Source organism: Erpetoichthys calabaricus, chromosome 6, assembly GCF_900747795.2.
Source record: "Erpetoichthys calabaricus chromosome 6, fErpCal1.3, whole genome shotgun sequence".
Taxonomy (NCBI): Eukaryota; Metazoa; Chordata; class Cladistia; order Polypteriformes; family Polypteridae; genus Erpetoichthys; species Erpetoichthys calabaricus.
The window spans coordinates 195558289-195579759 of record NC_041399.2 but is presented as its reverse complement, the minus strand read 5'-3'; the positions used below and the strand labels follow the sequence as shown (position 1 = coordinate 195579759).

Here is a 21471-nt window from a genome sequence, read left to right as displayed (position 1 = left end):
GTATGTCCGTTAGTTGAGATGTTTCGTTTTGGAGCCGTGACTCCTTTGGTTGCATTGTTTGAGAAGCGCGTTGTAGACGCCTGCGTTCATTGTTTTTATCCAGGCGGGCTCGTTTTTGTAGCCCCGTCAGTCGAGCTCTCTCTTTTTGGAGCCGTGCCTGCTTTGCTTGCAGCATTTCAGACGTGCACTGTAGATGCCTGCGTTCATTGATTTTATCCAGGCGGGTGGTTGTACTGTTAATAATGCATCACTGTAATGTGATTCACATATGCTATATGGTTTGTACGTGTGAGGATGTCGTACGTTTAATACGGAGAGTTCGTTTATTCTTATTACCCGGACCATGCTGTGTAGTGTGGACGTTTAGTTCAGAAGCGCGTTGTAGGCGCCTGCGCCTTTCGTACTTTCTCGCGCCTTCCATACTATTTTTGTGGACCTTTGCGGACTCCGTAGCGTCTTCCGTTTGACTCTGGGGTGCAGTGCAGAATCCTCTTTTCTGTGTGGCGTTAGTTAAGCTATTTTGTTTTTGAGCCGTGACTCCTTCGTAAGTTGAGCTCTTTCATGTTTGAGCCGTGACTCCTTCGTTCGCGGTGGATCACACTTCGCTTGCGGTTTGAGACGCGCGCTGTAGGCGCCTGCGCACTATGTCTCCTGCGTCCATCTCCGTGTACCTGGGTCCGTGCCTTCCGGTTTACCATTCTCGGTTAGTAATATGGATAAAATAAATGATGTTGACAAACACAGAACATCTTTCTTTCAACTTCAATTGTCATTTCTCATCAGGTAGAAGGTGACCACATGGTTCAGAATAGTACTGCGATCAAGGCTGAAGTAGGGAAATGAAGAAAACGCAGCTTAACGGAGTAAGCAGGAAACTGAGTTCAACGGCAACTTAGCAAGATGAAAGTCTTTAAAAAACGCTCCTTCAAGTAAAGCAGATCGAATCCTGTCAAATTGTTAGAGCAATGCTGACAGTTTTATTGGATCCAAATCGTGAAAACTGGCAAAAGAATCTTGTAAGTTCCTATTTTGAAGGAAAGGAAATGAAATTATTAGCACATCCAATGCAGGTCACTCAAAAGGAACAACAACTGAGATTCATGGAATGCGGTTTTTATTTTTTTTAGATTCTTAGTTAGTGATTCTTGCCACTGGCTCACAGTTGAAGGGGCACGGGTCTTCATCTGTGTGGAGATTTTATGTTCTTGACATTTCTGCATGAGTTGCCTTCATTTGTTCTTGATTCCTCGACAGTACACAATATCACACTCCGGGGACCCTTTGGACTTGCCCAGTAGTATCAGACGTTGCATTAAAAACACATGCAGGTGTAGCAAAGTCAATGAATGTGTCTGCCGTAAGTGAAATCCGTTTGGCATTCAGGGTCATTTCATATGCGGTGCTGCCAACATAGGATTTGAGTTCCTAGAATACTGTAAGAGAAAATGGATTCCGCGGATGGATTTATAGCACTTAACAAAAACTCTTTCTCATAATAGATGTCTATTGTGCAAGCAACTGTGAATATTTTAGGGGTTAAGTATACTTAATGTCATGCAGCCACTCCTGGCTACACACAATCCAGAGTGTAAATAGTGTCAGACAAAAATGTGCAAAATAAAAGTCTTTCATTACAAGTACTAGCTAACCTTACACAGAAAAATAAACAAAAAAAAATAATAATAACAAGCAGCGGGCATTACAACTTAGCTCTTAGTAATTGGAATTTCTCCTGGCTAGTCGGTGAAGACAAGCTCTTGTTCAGTATGTCACCCCTTGACTCTCATGTCAGTCACAGCTGCCTTTTCTCAGTTTTCTCAGTCATTGCTTTACCTTCCTCCAGGTAACTATGGCATGTGCTCTCACTCATACCACCTGATTCCATAGCAGGTTCTTACAACACTGCCTCCTGGTGGTCTTGAAGGCTATTACACGCTTTGTTTTTTAACATATTTAAACTGGCAATGGCTCAGCTAAATAACAAAGTTCCTGTCAATTATCCATCTGTTTCCTGGGACCACCTAAGTGAGTGACGTTCCCATGGCACATCACCAAGTGCTGAGGGTTTTCCTCAACTGCTACGGACCAGAAATCCACCGCTTGGATTCTAGTCAGGTGACATTTGTGTGAGGTCATATAGTGCCTTCAGAAAGTATTCACATTTTCTTATGCTGCTGTTTAATGCCAAAATCATTTCACTTCATGTTTTCCCTCATCAAGCAACACTCAATACCCCAGAATAAAAAAAAAAAACAAGATTTTAGGAATTTTTGCAAATATAGTAAAATTTTAAAAATCCGAAATATATCAATGACACAAGCATTCAGACCCTTTGCTATGAAGTTTGTCATTTGAATGAGGTGCATCCCATTCTATTGGTCATCATTGAGGTGTTTGTACGCCTGGTTTGGAGTCCACATGTGGTCACTTGAATTGACTGGCCTGATTAAGAAAGGCACTCACCTCTTTATCAAGGGTCCCACAGCTCGGGGTCTGATTACTTGTGTCACTGTGATATTTCAGTTTTCTATTTTTAGTTAATTTCCTGTTTTTGCTTTGCACTCTGGGGTATTGAGTGTTTGTTGAAGTGAGCCAACATGAATTTAAATGATTTTAGCATAAGGCTGCAAAAGGGGAGAATCCACTTGATATATACTATATTGTATATATATATATATATATATATATATATATATATATATATATAGTCATATGAAAAAGTTTTGGAACCCCTCTTAATTCTTTGGATTTTTGTTTATCATTGGCTGAGCATTCAAAGCAGCAACTTCCTTTTAATATCTGACATGCCTTATGGAAACAGTAGGATTTCAGCAGTGACATTAAGTTTATTGGATTAACAGAAAATATGCAATATGCATCATAACAAAATTAGACAGGTGCATAAATTTGGGCACCCCAACAGAGATATGACATCAATACTTAGTTGAGCCTCCTTTTGTAAATCTAACAGCCTCTAGACGCTGTCCTCCTATAGCCTCTGATGAGTGTCTGGATTCTGGATGGAGGTATTTTTGACTATTCTTCCATACAAAATCTCTCCAGTTCAGTTACATTTGATGGCTGCCGAGCATAGACAGCCTGCTTCAAATCATCCCATAGATTTTTGATGATATTCAAGTCAGGGGACTGTGACGGCCATTCCAGAACATTGTACTTCTCCCTCTGCATGAATGCCTTTGTAGATTTCAAACTGTGTTTTGGGTCATTGTCTTGTTGGAATATCCAACCCCTGCGTAACTTCAACTTTGTGACGGATGCTTGAACATTATCCTAAAGAATTTGTTGATATTGGGTTGAATTCATCTGACCCTCGACTTTAACAAGGGCCCCAGTCCCTGAACTAGCCACACAGCATGATGGAACCTCCACCAAATTTGACAGTAGCTAGCAGGTGTTTTTCTTGGAATGCGGTGTTCTTCTTCCGCCATGCAAAGTGCTTTTTGTTATGACCAAATAACTCAATTTTTGTCTCATCAGTCCAAAGCACTTTGTTCCAAAATGAATCTGGCTTGTCTAAATGAGCATTTGCATACAACAAGCGACTCTGTTTGTGGCGTGAGTGCAGAAAGGGCTTCTTTCTCATCACCCTGCCATACAGATGTTCTTTGTGCAAATTTTGCTGAATTGTAGAACGATGTACAGATACACCATCTGCAGCAAGATGTTCTTGCAGGTCTTTGGAGGTGATCTGTGGGTTGTCTGTAACCATTCTCACAATCCTGCGCATATGCCGCTCCTGTATTTTTCTTGGCTTGCCAGACGTGCTGGGTTTAACAGCAACTGTGCCTGTGGCCTTCCATTTCCTGATTCCATTCCTTACAGTTGAACCTGACAGTTTAAACCTCTGAGATAGCTTTTTGTAGCCTTCCCCTAAACCATCAGACTGAACAATCTTTGTTTTCAGATCTTTTGAGAGTTGCTTTGAGGATCCCATGCTGTCACTCTTCAGAGGAGAGTCAAAGGGAAGCACAACTTGCAACTGACCACCTTAAATACCTTTATATCTCATGATTGGACACACCTGTCTATGAAGTTCAAGGTTTAACGAGCTAATCCAACTAATTTTGTGTTGTAAGTAATCAGCATTGAGCAGTGACAGGCATTCAAATCAGCACAATGACAAGGGGACCCACATTTTTGCACAGTCAGTTTTTCACATTTGATTTAATTTCACACAACTAAATACTGCTTCACTAAAAATCTTTGTTCGGAAAACACCGCAGTACTCAGATGTTCCTAGGAAATGAAAGACATACCACTGTTAACTTTTTTGTTGAAAGTAGAGTACATTATTATGCAGACTGAGGGGGGTTCCCTAACTTTTTCATTTGACTATATCTATATATATATACAATTATTTTCGCGTTTGAAACGGAAATTACGTATGACCACAGAGGAACAGGAAAAACGTTCCTAATAAACCTGATTCTTTCGAGGCAACTCAGGCCCCTTTTTCAGGCAAGATTGTAGGAGAAGGGACCTGAGTTGCCTCGAAAGCTTGCATATTGTAATCTTTTTAGTTAACCAATAAAAGGTGTCATTTTGCTTGGCCCTTTTTTATTTTAGTAATTTAGCAAAGCAGTAGCAGCATTTAACTTAAACAAATAAATGATGTGACTGAGTCAGCAAAACAAAGAATTAACTCTCTACATCAGTTACTCTGAAGGACGTGTTGAAAAGCTGTCTCTCTATGCGACACTCTTACAGTATTATTGTTCTTTTGCAGGTGGCTACGGAAGCAGTTTGACACCATGGACAGGAATCGAGAAGGCAGGTATGACCTACGGGCCTGATTAGTCTTGAGAAGTGAGTGAGGTGGGCAAAGTTTTTTGTGACCACACAAAGACATTTCAATGAAGGCTGACAATTGAGCCAGTGCATTACTGTGATACTGTCACTAACAGCACGTTTATAGAATGTTTGCCAGTAAACATGGAGCACTTCATCCTGCTGCTGTTTGCTGCGAGTGCTTTGTGCTTAGGTAGACCCCATTCACTCGGCTTTACCCAATTTTTAAAGAGCACTTGCTTGTAATTTTGCTGGTCTTCTTGAACCCGGGAGCTGAATGACAGCCAATCTCATTCTGAGAGGTGATAAGTATGGACCTCGCTGTCCGAAGGATGCAGCCACTGCAGCGTTTACATCTGTGTCTCTGATGATTTAGAATGGCACTGCCTGTCTAGAGTTTGCATGTTCTTTCCACACCTTCAGGATCCTTTCTTGGTTTTGCCACATCTCAAGCATGTGTGTGTGTGTGTGTGTGTTGAGATAACCGGTGACTTTAAATTGGCCTAGTATGAAGAACGCAGAATGGCATCTGTTTTAGCTCTTCTGCCTCATAACTTTATAGTCTCCACATGGCCATGTGCTTTTTTTCTCCATTACCCGGGCTTGCCGCTGTGGAGGTGTATCTCTCTTTCCCATCTCATTTTATTTCTGGCTGTCTCCTTATAACACTCAATCTCCAGCATATCCTCTTCTAACAAGTCCTTCCATCTGGTTTTTTGTGTGTCCCTCCTTCTTTTTCCTGCCAACTCCATCTTTAATTCTCCCTTGGACTCCTATAATTTTCTTTTAGGTTGCCCAAGTGTCCACCCCATGGGAGTTTTCACCATCAGGTTCATCCAATGTGCTTATTTTCTACTCTTGTCTATTGACTCCAAACATCCATCACAGTATTACTATCTTTTGAACTTCCATTCTTTTCCGTCTCCTGTCTTATTGTTCTCCAAGTTTCTATATCATTATAACATCACTGGTCTCACTACCGGGTTGTCTGTTTTTTCTTTTATCTCAGGAGCCATCGTTTTGTCATTGAATGTTCTCTGATACTTCTCTATTTTTTCTGCTAACATTCTCTGCCTAATTTCTGCTTCTAGCCCACTGTCCCTTTGAGTAATTGATCCTAAGTACCAATAGGACTCCACTTCTTCTAACTCATCTACTTTCATCTTCTTTTATATTATTACCCTCTCGGTTGACTTTATTTAAAAAATGTTAAGTATATTACCATGGTCATGATATCCATTTCCCTATGAAACGTTTCAGTTCAGTTCAAGGTGGTGTTCACAAATACCTCACAGATACACAAATTGGATTAAAACAGTATTGGATACAACATCAGGCATCTTAAAATATTTGGGTGGGTTTCCGATTTTTAACCAGTAGCCGTTCTACCTGCACTTCAGAAGAGGTCATCCACCTTAAACTCAACATGTTTGGTCCTGGCCAGTACTTGGATAGGAGACCATCTCTCACACAAACTATGGAAAAACCCAAGTATGTCACATCTTTCAAGTTTTCAGTAAATTGAAAAATTGATGTTGCCCCTTTAATTAACGATCTCTAGATTTAATTTTTCCTGTGCTTCACCTACACAATATTGTTTTATTCACAAATAAACAACACCTGCCATTCAAATCACACAGTCGCAGCATTTAAATCATGTGATCGTAATCTTACGTTTTCATTGGTAGGCGGTCTTTCCTCATTGGTCAGTGGAGTTTCTAGGTTTTTGTCCTGCAGTATGTAAAATACTGTGCACATACTGGCTTCTTCCATCGTGCTATGACTGGAATGAAGACATATTTGGCCATCACCTCTACCTTATAACATCAGGAAAGAACTACAGGAACTGGTGGTGGATTTTAGGAGACCCAGGCCCCTCATGGACCCCGTGATCATCAGAGGTGACTGTGTGCAGAGGGTGCAGACCTATAAATACCTGGGAGTGCAGCTGGACGATAAATTAGACTGGACTGCCAATACTGATGCTCTGTGCAAGAAAGGACAGAGCCGCCTGTACTTCCTTAGAAGACTGGCATCCTTCAACATCTGCAGTAAGATGCTGCAGATGTTCTATCAGATGGTTGTGGCGAGTGCCCTCTTCTACGCAGTGGTGTGCTGGGGAGGCAGCATTAAGAAGAAGGATGCCTCACACCTGGACAAACTGGTGAGGAAGGCAGGCTCTATTGTTGGCATAGAGCTGGACGGTTTGACATCCGTAGCAGAGCAACGGGCACTCAGCAGGCTCCTATCAATTATGGAGAATCCACTACATCCATTAAACAGTGTCATCTCCAGACAGAGGAGCAGTTTCAGCGACAGACTGCTGTCACTGTCCTGCTCCACTGCTCTAAAAAAAAACTAAATTTTGGAAAAAATGGCAGTTACTAGGTTTTTCCATTGCACGTGAGATCTAGGAAAAGCTTAGGTTCCTGCTGGAAGAGGTGTTGGTGAGATCAGCAGGAGACGCGTACCCTGTGGTTTGTGGGTGAATCCCAATGCCCCAGTGCAGTGATGGGGACAATGAGCTGTAAAAATGGTGCCATTCTTTGGATGAGATAAAAAACTGGCCTGTTATAGTCAAAATTTACCTAATGATCTGTCCAGCATTGTAATTCACACCTTGAGTGTATCGTGGACCCACCTTTTCAAGCTAACATAACAAGTGCAGAGTTCCCCGGTGATCCATGAAGAGTGCTACATCTGAGCGTAGTGATTTGGTGTATGGTCCATGTTGGTCTTCCGATAGGCATAGGTACTGATTATTACGAGCTTCATTCCACTTTGACAATCATCTTATGAGAAGCACCTAGGAGCCATAATGGACTCGCCACAATCTACTATCACACTGTGTATTGAAGCGATCAAGACGCTGATAGGATATTTGGTTGCCCAGCACAATGTGTAGAATAGAAGTCGAGGGCTTTATAATACACTGGTGGAGCCTCACCTGGAGTACTGCGTGTAGTTTTGGTCTCCATATTCCAAAAAAAGATGTAGCCGTGCTAGAGAAAGTCCAGAGAACAACGAATGGCTGATTCTGGGACTGAGAGGTATGAGTTATGAGCAGAGACTGAAGAAGTTGAACCTTTTTAGTTTAAGCAAATAGAGATTAAGAGCTGACATGATCAAAGTGTTTAAAAATATGAAGGGAATTTAGGCAGTGGAACTCAGCTGTTATTTTACAATAAATTTTTCAACAAGAACACGGTTGGAAACCACAGACATATGGAATGAATTAGCAAGTAGTGCGGTGGAGAGCAGGACTTGTCATGTTATGTCATTTACAAGCCTGCTTAATCAAGACCAGGGGAGCGCGTGACTTGAACATATCCCAATTAACATAGGGCGCTGTGCAGGAGCAAAACCTGGACAGGTCATTAGTCCATCACAAGGTGAACACACACACACACACGCACACACACACATGCCAAACACACACTACGGCTAATTTAGCATCACCAGTTCAACTAACCTGCATGCTTTTGGGCAGTGGGAGGAAACCAGACCACCTGGAGGAAACCCATGCAAACACAGAAAGAACATGGAAATTTCATGCAGGGAGGACCCAGTGCCGAACCATGATCTCCTTACTGTGAGGCAGCAATGCTACCATGGGTAGCTCGAGTAGGATGTTAGTGAGCCCTCAAACTCAATTTGATCTTATTTTGGACAACGTAGGTGAATAGGACGAACAAACTTGCTGGTTTGAATGGCCTGTACTTGTAACAATTGTTCTAATGTTCTAATGATGTTATAACTCTGCAAAATCAGGTACAACATTTGCCAGTAGCTCCTACTTGGACTTTCCTGTGGTACATTTCCCATATTTCCCAAAACACAGGAATGCAGTATTTGTTTTGTCAGGGCAATGGAGCCTTTGTTGACATCATACCTGGGGTGTCATCAGGGTGGAATGTGCAAGTGTGTCTCCTGCTTGGTTTCCCATGGAGTCAGTGATTTCATCTAACAAGTAGAATGTCACGGTGTCAGCTCGATTGGCAATTCTAAACTAGTCCTGTGTGAATGAGAATGTGGCTCTATTGAGTGGACTAACTTCATATCCAAGACTGGAGTCTGTCTTCTGCTCCCCTACTTTTTCCATCAAAAGCAGGCATTATTTAAATGGAGTGACACTGAATGTCATCTTTATAAAAAAAAAAAGGAGTCAAATTAAATATTTAGATGGTGTGTCCTGGGTGGATGAAGGAAAATTAGGTTTGATCAAACTGAGAATTTATAGAGAGGACAGGGCAGCCACGAAGTGAGGGAGGTGGACATAAAGAAGCAAAAGTGCAGCGCCGAACACATTAGTGTTATTCCGACAGGACAAGCCCACAAACCTCAACACAAACAGGAGGTCTGACAGGAATCAATAGCGGCCAGAGCAGGAAGCAGGGCGGCCGAGACAGGAAGTCATGAGGGTGGAGGAAAGAGGAGCTTCCTGGCAATTAGTTAGAAATAGCCCTTGAGTCACAGCGAGCGGGACCAAAATAAAGATTAGGCCTAAAATTGCTGAGGATTCCTCTGACAAATCCGAGGTAAAGTATTTCTGGAAGCAGTTGCCTTGATATTGACTAAAATCCAGCTGAAGTACAATGACACTGAAATGCCTTGCTGTTGTTTCTTCTGTATTTAGGTCTCTCCCAAGTTTATGTCCTATGTGTCTCCAAATATACTCAAATCTATTATTTCAAATAATACCTGACTAAAACAGTTCCCTTCATTCTACACATTAGTCCTCCTAATACAAACTGGGTGTTGTTTAAATGCCACAATGTCCCTTAGTATTGTTGCTGACCATAGCCATCCTTTCATGGCAGCAGTGTGTTAGTAAAATTTATTTATAAAGCTCCTTTCACAGACATGATATTATGAAGTGCTGTACCACAAAAAACACATAAAAGTGCCATCCAAATATAACAAAACAAGACAAATGAAAAGAAAAAATAAAATAGAATAACAAGAACAAACTAAAAATAAACAAAAAGTCCAAGCAGAGACTACTCAGCTGTGTTCAGAAACCTGCTTAAACAAAAATGTTAAAAGAATCGACTGACTCAGCTGTACGCAGTGCTAGAGGAAGACCATTCCACAACCGACTGACGCGCACAGTCCCCCTGAGGGGTGACTAAGAGGCCGTGTTGCCCAGACCTACGTGCCCGACAGGCTGTTTGGCGGTGCAGGAGGCCAGTGACATACTTGGGGCCTTGTTGGCAGAGAGCTTTATAGGTAAGCACCAAAATCTTTAAGAAACCGGAAGCCAGTGCAATGCATACCAAAATGGGAGTAATATGCGCCCACCTACTAGATTGAGTTAAAAGCCTAGCAAGCTGCATTTTGGGGTAACTGTAGCTGAGAAACCAGAATACAGGGCACTACAGTAGTCAAGACACAAGGAGATAAAACAGGTACAAGCATCTCCAATTCTAGTCTCGAAACTGCAAACCTCAATTTAGAAAGGTTTCTTAAATTAATGAAACAAGAGCGGCTAACAGACCTTACATGTTAATCTATGAACCCCCAGATTACGTACATTCGATTTGGCAATTGGAGAGACAGAAGCCATCTTGTGACTAATCTCAAAGTGAAGGCTAGAGGGGGATCAACAATCAGAACCTCTGTCTTTCCTGAGTTCAACTGCAAGTAGTTGTTACAAAGTCAATTATTAATCTGTGTCAAGCAGTCAACCAAAATCGACAATTTTCCAGTTTGATTGGGTTTAACAGAGATTGGGCATAAAGATCTATGTTAGAACATTAGAACACTCTAGACGAGAACAGGCCATTCAGCCCAACAAAGCTTGCCAGTCCTATCCACTTATTTCTTCCAAAAAAACATCAAGTTGAGTTTTGAAAGTCCCTAAAGTCTTACTGTCTACCACACTACTTGGTACAATACAATACAATACAATACAATTTATTTTTGTATAGCCCAAAATCACACAAGAAGTGTCGCAATGGGCTTTAACAGGCCCTGTCTCTTGACAGCCCCCCAGCCTTGACTCTCTAAGAAGACCAGAGAAAACTCCCCAAAAAAACCTTGTAGGGAAAAAATGGAAGAAACCTTGAGAAAGGCAGTTCAAAGAGAGACCCCTTTCCAGGTAGTTTGGGCATGCAGTGGGTGTCAAAAAGAAGGAGGTCAATACAATACAATACACAGAACAGAACAAATCAACAATACAGCATAAAAATAAAAAATGTACAAGTATGGAGCAGAATTTAACTGTAGACGATATCACATAATAGATTTGGATTTGTTTAGAGTCCTGGAGACCTCAGCCATCAAGCTTCCTCCCCCATTTGGCCATTCCACAGCTGAAACAGCGCTGGACCAGCCAATCCGATGAAAGGACCCCTCTACCCCACGATTGGTAGCTTATTCCAAGTGTCTATCGTTCTTTGTGTAAAGAAAATCTTCCTAATGTTTGTGTGAAATTTACCCTTGACAAGTTTCCAACTGTGCCCCCGTGTTCTTGATGAACTCATTTTAAAGTCACAGTCTCGATCCACTGTACTGATTCCCTTCATAATTTGAAACACTTCAATCATGTCACCTCTTAATCTTCTTTTGCTTAAACTGTACAGGCTCAGCGCTTTTAATCTTTCCTCATAATTCAACCCCCATAGCCCTGGAATCAGCCCAGTTGATCTTTTTAGGACTTTTTCTAGTGCTGCTATGTCCTTTTTGTAGCCTGGAGACCAAAACTGCACACAGGACTCCAGATGAGGCCTCACCAGTGTGTTATAAAGGTTGAGCATCACCTTCTTTTGATTTGTACTCTACATATTAGGGCGCTATATAACCTGACATTCTGTTTGCCTTTTTAATGGCTTCTGAACACCGTCTGGAAGTCAATATCTTAGAGTCCACTATGACTCCTAAATCCTTCTCATAAGGTGTGCTCTCGATTTTATGACCGCCCGTTGTGTATTCAAACCTAACATTTTTACTTTCTATGTGTAATACTTTACATTTACTGACATTAAATTTCATCTGCCACAAATCTGCCCAAGCCTGTATGCTATGCAAGTCCTTCTGTAATGATATAACAGATTCCAAATTATCTGCTAATCCACCTATCTTGGTATCATCTGCAAACTTAACCAGCTTGTTACTTATATTCCTATGTAAATCATTTATATATATTAAAAATAGCAGCGGCCCTAGCACTGACCCCTGTGGAGCACCACTCTTCAGCCATGGTATCAGCCAATGGTATCAGCCATTTCTGAAGAGGTTCCTCATACCATCACCCTCTGCTTCCTGTGTCTGAGCCAATTCTGCACCCATCTAAAAACATCACCCTGAACTGACACTTCTTTTAATTTGATGCCCAACCTCTCACATGGCACCTTATCAAATGCTTTCTGAAAGTCCAGATAAATAATATCATATGCTCCACTTTGATCGTATCCTTTTGTTGCCTTCTCATAGAATTCCAGCATGTTAGTAAAACAGGACGTCCCTTTTCTGACCCCCATGCTGACTGTTCCTAATAACTCCTGTCCTTGCCAGGGGTTGCTCAATCTTATCCTTAATAATTCCTTCCATTAATTTTCCTGTGATGCATGTTAAGCTTACTGGCCTATAGATGCTCTATACGCATCCGCATAAAGGTGACAAGAAGTGCACTTAAAAGAATTTATAATCTCTCTACCCTTTTTCAAATGAGTACCTCTAGCAGGATATTGCACCGTATTTCAAAGCACACATCAATCATCTCAGGCCAACTCTACCAATGTGATAGACACTTCAGTCTACTCCAGTGGTCTCAGTCCAACAGAACATCTTAAGGAGGAGGTGGAACAGGAGGTTCACAGCATGAATGTGTGTCCGAAACATGTGAAGGAACCGCATGAAGTTACAGAGTCAGCATGTACCAAAATCCCAAATGTGTCCAGCAAACTGTCGAATCCATTGTTGCCCTGAGTTTGGTAGGGTATCCAATTCAACACGTGACAGATGACTTACCAAAGTGACCAGTGAGTGTTCATTGTCTTCCATAGTAAATAGTGATGACTGATGTGAATCGCATAAAATTGTATTGGCAGCGCAACTTGGGATTTGACTTGGCTAAAAAAATTGCAAAACAAATGAAGTTTCACAAACCAAAAAAATCTCACGCCATTACCACAGGTATTTTCATCTCATCTTCAAACTTTTCCTCCATGTGCAAAAGCATCAATTTATATTGATACTGAGCGTGGAAAGAGGGATGCAGTTGGAGAGCACATGCCAGCAAGTATCATGGAGATCCTCCTTCACTGCTAAAATTCATTTGCCTTGGTTGGTGGGCTGCTGGCGAGTGTCCGTAAAGTTGGAGAATGTGAGTGCAGATCCTGCTACTGACCTGAGCTGTGCAAGGCATGACTGATGGTGTGAAAGTGCAGGCAGGTGATGTGCAAGGCAGATGAGAGCGTGTGGAGCCGCGTAGAAAATCGAGGAAGTGGGAGCAGCATTGGAGGGCACTTAAGGAAGGTGACAGTGGTAAATCGGCTGTGGAAAATCCCTTGGAGAGCAAAATTCCTTACTTTTCATCTCCCGACATCTTCAGCTCTCCTTGCAGATGTTCTATGGGGTGTAGCAGTAGAGGTAGTTATCGACCTCTTGAACCCTCAGGTACCACTCCAAACACCGGGTAAAACTCCAATTATTATTTATTTTATAATAATAATGTGCACAAAGCACCCTCCACTCCACACTACTCATACAATCAATAATCAATACAATAATCACCAATCCTCCTCTCCCAGACGCGTTGCCACCCTTCCACCCAGCTCAGCTCGCCCGTCTGGGATTTCCCAGAGTCCTTTATAGTTCCTAACCCGGAAGTAGTTCCATCCCAACAATCCATAAGTCCTCATCATTTCCGGGTCAGATTAAAAGTCCTTTTCTTCAACCCGGAAGCACGTCGTTCCTTCCGATCATGTAATCATGACGATCATGTGTTCTTGATGAACTCATTTTAAAGTCACAGTCTCGATCCACTGGACTAATTCTCTTCATAATTTTAAACACTTCAATCATGTCACCTCTTAATCTTCTTTTGCTTAAACTGTACAGGCTCAGCGCTTTTAATCTTTCCTCATAATTCAACCCCTGTAGCCCTGGAATGAGCCCAGTTGATCTTTTTAGGACTTTTTCTAGTGCTGCTATGTCCTTCCGATCATGTGACGCACTGCCGGGTTATAGGGCACGTAGCACTCTGTGAGCCTCCCTACAGCGGCTCCTGGTGGGCCCCATGATATCCAGCAGGGTTGTTTATAAAAACTACAATGTCCATCATGCCCTGCTGGAATTTGGGGACCATCCATGCTGCTGGGAGGGCTCCATCTGGCAGCCTGGAGGTGTGGACCGGAATATTTAGCCGGCCATCTCTCACAGGGTTTAAGTGTAGACTTTGGCTGGGCCACTCAAGGACAGCCAGAGACTCCAGCACTGTCTTGGCTGTATGGTTCAGGTCATTGGTTCACCTTTCAGCTCGACACCATCCCAGTCTGAGGTCACATACACTCTGGAGCGGGATTTCTTTAAACTCCTCTATGTGTTTGCTGCATTCATCCTTCCCTCAATTCTGACCAGTCTGCTTGTCCCCTGCTACTGAGTAGCACCCACATAGCAAGATGACGCCACCTCCACTCTTCACTGTGGGAATGGCATTAGGCAGGTGATGAGCAGAGCCTAATCTTCACCAGACAGCGTGCTTGAAGTTCTGCCCACAGAGTTCAGGTTTTGTTTCATCAGATCACAGAATCTTTTTCCTCATTCTCTTAGACTCTAGCTACTCTATCCTACTCACCTGATTGACGGATTGCTTCTGAGATGGCGGTCCATCCAACAGGTTCACCAATCTTAGTGGAGGACTTCTGAGGCCCCGTTAGAGTGACCATTGGAGTCTTGATCACCTCCCTGACTAATGTCCTTCTTGTACAGTTAATCAGTTTGTCTGGATGGCCAACTCTGGGAAGAGTCATAGTAGTTCCAAACATCCTCCATCTCACAATTATTGAGGGCACTGTGTTCCTGGGAACACTAAAAGCTTAACAAATGGCTTTATAATCTTGCTGTGATCTGTGCCTCACCACAATTTGATCCTGGGTGTCTACAGAGAGTTCCTTGGATTTCATGGGTTGGTTTTTGTTCTGACAGACTTTATAAATTGTGGAATCTTCTATACACAGGTGTGTGGACATCATTTAGAAAGGCAATCAATTCAGTTTGCATATATGGACTTCAACAAAGTTCTACTCACGTCTTGAGTCGAATTAAAGCAACCAGCATGCACCTGAGTACAACTTGGAGTGCCACAGCAAAAGGACTGAATACTGATATGAATAAGAAAATTCAGTGTGTGGTTTTTATCTAAATTTGCCAAACCTTCCTGAAAAAATATTTCCACTTTGTCGTTATGGGTTATTGAATGTTGATTGATGGGGAAACATAGCAAATGTATGCATTTCAAATTAAATCTACAACACAATGTGTGCAGAAAGTGAAGGAGTCTAAGTCCTTTCTGAATCCACTATATCGGCACCAAAGTGAAGGCTGTCTTATTTCCCAGCATTCTCTGTAGCTCTACCCCATGTCTCAACCTTCATGAATTAAAACGTTATCTCTGATGTTTTGTGTTTCAGTGTCACCGTGAAGGACCTAAAGTCAATGCTGCCACAAGTCAACTACCGAGTACCAAATATGCGCTTCCTCCGAGATAAACTCCAGGTAACGCAGGGGAACGTGTGGCCCAAGGGTGAGCCAAATGGGATGGAGTCTGAGAGTTAGACGTGAGCAGCGGGTCTTGTCATAAATGTTAGTCGAAAGATGTATTGGGATATGGTTTCCTTTGTAAATTATTTTGGGCTTACTTTTAATAACATGATATAAATTTAAGATTGATTTATTTGTTTGCTTGAGAGTAAGGTTGATTTAGGGGTTTACATTATAACCCTTAAGACAGACTTATCTAAGAGTTAGACATACCTGTAAGGTTTGGGGGGTCATTACGCTGAAAGAAATACTCCAAACAAAACTAATATTTTTTATACATAAAATTTGAATTTCATGTTTCCATGCAGAATGGAGAGAAAAACATTTCCGATATAATCTTTAGGGTGAATGGGCACCAAATTGCCACAAACACACTCTATAATCTTGTGGAAAGCCTTCCCAGAAGACTGTTATGAAGGTGGCCAACTCCATATTTTGGAATGGGAACTCCGACTAGCTCAAATAGGTCATGATGGTCAGATGTCCGTAAACATTAGGCCATAATGTGTGCCTTGTCTAAGATGAAGATGGGCAGGCAGCCTTGTTTAAATGTTTGTTGGTGATGCCTGAAAGACTTAATGACTACAGTTAGGTCCATAAATATTTGAACAGAGACAACTTTTTTCTAATTTTGGTTCTGTACCACAATGAATTTTAAATGGAACAACTCAGATGCAGTTGAAGTGCAGACTTTCAGCTTTAATTCAGTGGGGTGAACAAAACGATTGCATAGAAATGTGAGGCAACTAAAGCATTTTTTGAACACAATCCCTTCATTTCAGGGGCTCAAAAGTAATTGGACAAATTAAATAACTGGAAATTAAATGTTCATTTCTAATACTTGGTTGAAAACCCTTTGCTGGCAATGACAGCCTGAAGTCTTGAACTCATGGACATCACCAGATGCTGGGTTTCCTCCTTTTTAATGCTCTGCCAGGCCTTTACTGCAGCGGCTTTCAGTTGCTGTTTGTTTGTAGGCCTTTCTGTCTGAAGTTTAGTCTTCAACAAGTGAAATGCCTGCTCAATTGGGTTAAGATCAGGTGACTGACTTGGCCATTCAAGAATTTTCCACTTCTTTGCTTTAATAAACTCCTGGGTTGCTTTGGCTGTATGTTTTGTGTCATTGTCCATCTGTATCATGAATCAATTTGACTGCATTTAGCTGGATTTGAGCAGACAGTATGTCTCTGAACACCTCAGAATTCATTTGGCTGCTTCTGTCCTGTGTCACATCATCACTAAACACTAGTGTCCCAGTGCCACTGGCAGCCATGCACGCCCAAGCCATCACACTGCCTCCACCGTGCTTTACAGATGATGTGCTATGCTTTGGATAATGAGCTGTTCCACGCCTTCTCCATACTTTTTTCTTGCCATCATTCTGGTAGAGGTTGATCTTGGTTTCATCTGTCCAAAGAATGTTTTTCCAGAACTGTGCTGGCTTTTTTAGATGTTCTTTAGCAAAGTCCAATCTAGCCTTTCTATTCTTGAGGCTTATGAGTGGCTTGCACCTTGCAGTGCACCCTCTGTATTTACTTTCATGCAGTCTTCTCTTTATGGTAGACTTGGATATCGATATGCCTACCCCCTGGAGAGTGTTGTTCACTTGGTTGGCTGTTGTGAAGGGGTTTCTCTTCACCATGGAAATGATTCTGCGATCATCCACCACTGTTGTCTTCCGTGGACGTCCAGGTCTTTTTGCGTTGCTGAGTTCACCAGTGCTTGCTTTCTTTCTCAGGATGTACCAAACTGTAGATTTTGCCACTCGTAATATTGTAGAAATTTCTCGGATGGGTTTTTTCTGTTTTCGCAGCTTAACGATGGCTTCTTTCACCTGCATGGAGAGCTCCTTTGACCGCATGTTGTCTGTTCAGAGTAAAATCTTCCACATGCAAGCACCACACCTCAAATCAACTCCAGGCCTTTTATCTGCTTAATTGATAATGACATAACGACGGACTTGACCACACCTGCCCATGAAATAGCCTTTGAGTCAATTGTCCAATTACTTTTGGGCCCCTGAAATGAAGGGATTGTGTTCAAAAAATGCTTTAGTTGCCTCACATTTTTATGCAATCGTTTTGTTCACCCCACTGAATTAAAGCTGAAAGTCTGCACTTCAACTGCATCTGAGTTGTTTCATTTAAAATTCATTGCGGTAATGTACAGAACCAAAATTAGAAAACAGTTGTCTCTGTCCAAATATTTATGGACCTAACTGTATATAGAAGGAGTGAAAAGTTGTAAAGCATGAAGAGTGAGAGCCATGTTAAATGGTTAAACATGAGGAGTGTCAGTCAAAATGATTTAATAGTTTGTATTTAAGAGCTGGGTGAGGGTGCAGTGGGGTTGTATGTCGCATATTAAAACTTTCTAAAGTAGGAATTAGAAAAGTCCCAAAATATCCATATTACTAACCGAGAATGGTAAACCGGATGGCACGGACGCAGGTACACGGCGATGGGAACATGAGACGTACTGCGCAGGCGCGTACAGCGCACGTCTCATAAACCGCAAGCGAAGTCATATCCACCGCGCACGAAGGAGTCACGGCCCAAAAACGAAAGAGCTCAACTGACGTGAATGAGAAATGAAGCAACAACGCGCCCATAGCTAACGACTACCGACACAGCCACACAAAAAAGAGGATTCTGCGCTGCAGCCCAGATTCAAACGGAAGAGGCTACAGCGGCCCCACGGGTCCACAAAGATGGTACGGAGTGAAGGTGCAGGCGTCACCGCCATATTGTGAGTGGCACTACTGCGGAGTGCAGTTAGGAATAATGTGCTGCTTGGGATTGTACAAACCGCTGAACGCTTTACACCGAATTCAAACACAATACAGCTCAACGATACAAACACAAGCCCACCTGGATAAGATCAATGAACGCAGGTGCCTACAATGCGCGTCTGAAACTGCAGAAGCAAAGCAGGCATGGGTTCAAAACGAACGAGCTCGACTGATGGATATACAAACACGAGCCCACCTGGATAAAATCAATGAACGCAGGTGCCTACAACGCTCATCTGAAATGCCGCAAGCAAAGCAGGCACGGCTTCAAGACGAACAAGCTCGACTAATGTATTTCAGGATACCCAACGCCGGGGGTAGGCGAGCGAAGTGAGCAGGGGGCAGAGCCCCCCTTGTTCTTCCTAATAAACCAGAAGCACAGTAATTGATAAAATGCTCATTTTATACTAAACCCTTATGACTTATAGCCTAAAATAAAAAAATAAATATAGCAATGAAACACATTATTGATAAAACAAATATTTATGTCTGAGATGCCCCAGACTAGCAGTAGACAGACTCGGCAAAGATTCAAAACAAAACACCAAGAGGACATTCAGGGCTATTCACTGAGCCACAAATAGCACAGAAGCAGACATCGAATGTCAAAAGTGAACACGTTTCCAGTTTTCTCCTATAACTAAGTACCAGTGATTAAGTATAAATCAGGAAGGTCAGCACCTCAGCAAAGCCAAACTGCATTCTGAAGGCTGTTTTGTCAGCCAGAATGGCTCAAATCCTACCCATAGCCTTTGTCATTGTGTTTATTACCATCTTACCAGCCTGGTCAGTGTAGTTACTGCAAATAAATCTCCTTTGCTTTTACATCTATAACTCCAGGCAAATAGACAGAGTACCAGAACAGGTAGGAGAGATAGTTACACATTTACAGTATTCATCATGTATTATAGATGATATGCCCAAAATAATAAACAAAGTACAGTAGAACCTCAGGTCACGACCGTAATTCGTTCCAAAACTCGCAATCCGATTTGGTCGTGACCTGAAGTAATTTCCCCCATAGGATTGTATGTAAAGACAATTAATCCGTTCCAGACCGTATGTAAATATATTTTTTTAAAGATTTTTAAGCACAAAAAGAATTAATTATACCACAGAATGCACAGTGTAATAGTAAACTAAATGTAAAAGCATTAAATAACACTGAGAAAACTTTGAACAGAGAAAACTAACAATGCAAGAGTTTACGCTGCAGCCTTACGAACTGATCGCTGTAAACAGTTTTTTTTTTAATGAGTTTTAAGCACAGTGAAAAAATTAACATTTGAAAAATCTTTAATTTATACAAAAACTAACCATAAATAACCAAGAAAACTAACCTTGCATGAGTCAAGTTCTGGCATGAAGGAAGTGAGCAGGAAGCTGGGTGGAGAGGAGATTACAATTTTGAGGTAAAGTCCCTCTGTGCGATGCACGTCTGACCGAGAACAATGTACTGTACATGGAGAGACTGAACACGTGTGTAAATCACCGGCACGTACGAACCGGAAGGGAAACTGGCTTGTTCGTCACCTGAGTGTGTGGTTGTGAACATAAGCAAAAGTTTGGCGAACTTTTTGGTCGTAACCCGATTTGTACGTGTTCTGAGACGTTCATGACCCGAGGTTCCACTGTAATGTGTTTGTAATGAATGTAACAAAAATAATATCACTACCTATGTAGCAGCATATGTTTACTACAAGGTGGCTGTCTGTCTTAATGTCCTGCTTCATTTCTGATTCAAGGGGAACCCACATGGCTCCTAATCCAGCATGCTATCTGCACAGAGCAAAAGAATTTGCCTCTCCACAGGATGGAAAATGGCAGAGACACATTTACTTTCTCTCAGAACTTAAGTCTGTCCTGCCATCCTTGACTCACCTCATGGCCAGGCAGACACCCTCCCCCCTTAAACCCCCCCCCTCCAGCCCTCATTCCAGTCCAGTTGTGGCCTATTCATGTTCTTTCATCTCAGCCACCTGTATTCCCTCAGGCTAGAAGACCAGTCAGTAGCAACCAAACAGATGCAAGGCCTGCAGGCTGCGGTTCCCACTTCACAAACAACCTTATCTGATCTAGGAGGATCATAAATGTGCCCAAGCAGGGACTGGTTATATAGCTTCCTTCCCTTTAAAATGAGACATCAATGTCAATTTATTTATAGAGCACTTTCAAAACAACATCAGTAATGCTGTAGCCAATGTGCCTTACATTAAAACATGCAATGAACACAAATAAAATAAACAGAAATAAAGTATGGTAAAATGAAATACAGCCAGTGGTGAGTTAAAGAAAAGAAAGAAGATGACTGAGAGTAGGGCAACCATTAGTATCAGCAAAGGTCACTGAAAGCTAGAGAATAGAAATGAATCTTCAGTCTCGTTTTAAACAGTTCAGTTGAAGGAGACTCCTTAACGTAAAGACGTAAAGAGATCCACAGATGAGGAGCAGCAGCTGCAAAAGCCCTGTCCCCCTTAGTTTTACACTTAGTGCGAGAGACCATGAGAGACAACTGACCGGTAGATCTAAGCTCTCTGGATGGCTGGTGTAAAACACACAATTCAGATTAATAGGCAGGAGCAGACCCATGTAATGATTTTAAAACTAGCAACAAGATTTTAAAGTCAGTTCTGAAACTAACAAGCAGCTAGTGTAAAGAGGTTAATATTGGAGAAACAGAATTAAATGTGAGATATTAGTATCACTGCGGTGGGTTGGCACCCTGCCCGGGATTGGTTCCTGTCTTGTGCCCTGTGTTGGCTGGGATTGGCTTCAGCAGACCCCCATGACCCTGTGTTCGGATTCAGCGGGTTGGAAAATGGATGGATGGATATTAGTATCAGGCATTAACATTCCTGCATGTTTTAACATTTAAAAATATGATATTGTTAGACATTTATTTAAAAAAAAAAACACATTAAACATTCTATTTGCTCTCCATTACTTAAAGCATAAAGGCATAAAACTGTCAGTCATGTCAGTACATCATTTTGTAAAACAATTGAAATTCCCAAAACGCCCAAACCTGTTTTCTAAAGTTAATCATTTTCTATCATTTGAAAAAAAATAAAAAACACATAGCAAGTTGTGCCATTTTAAGGTGGAGC

General features: G+C 41.9%; 1 protein-coding gene across 2 annotated transcripts in view; it reads left to right on the top strand.

Moving 5' to 3' along the window:
• LOC114653748 (1-phosphatidylinositol 4,5-bisphosphate phosphodiesterase gamma-1-like) overlaps positions 1–21471 on the top strand; it is a 217117-nt gene that overhangs the window by 91049 nt on the left and 104597 nt on the right. For both annotated transcript variants that reach the window (XM_028804243.2, XM_028804244.2), the window contains exons 4-5: positions 4748–4795; positions 15444–15528. In XM_028804243.2, coding sequence (XP_028660076.1) covers positions 4748–4795; positions 15444–15528 — 133 coding nt within the window. The remainder of the gene's footprint in view (positions 1–4747; positions 4796–15443; positions 15529–21471) is intronic.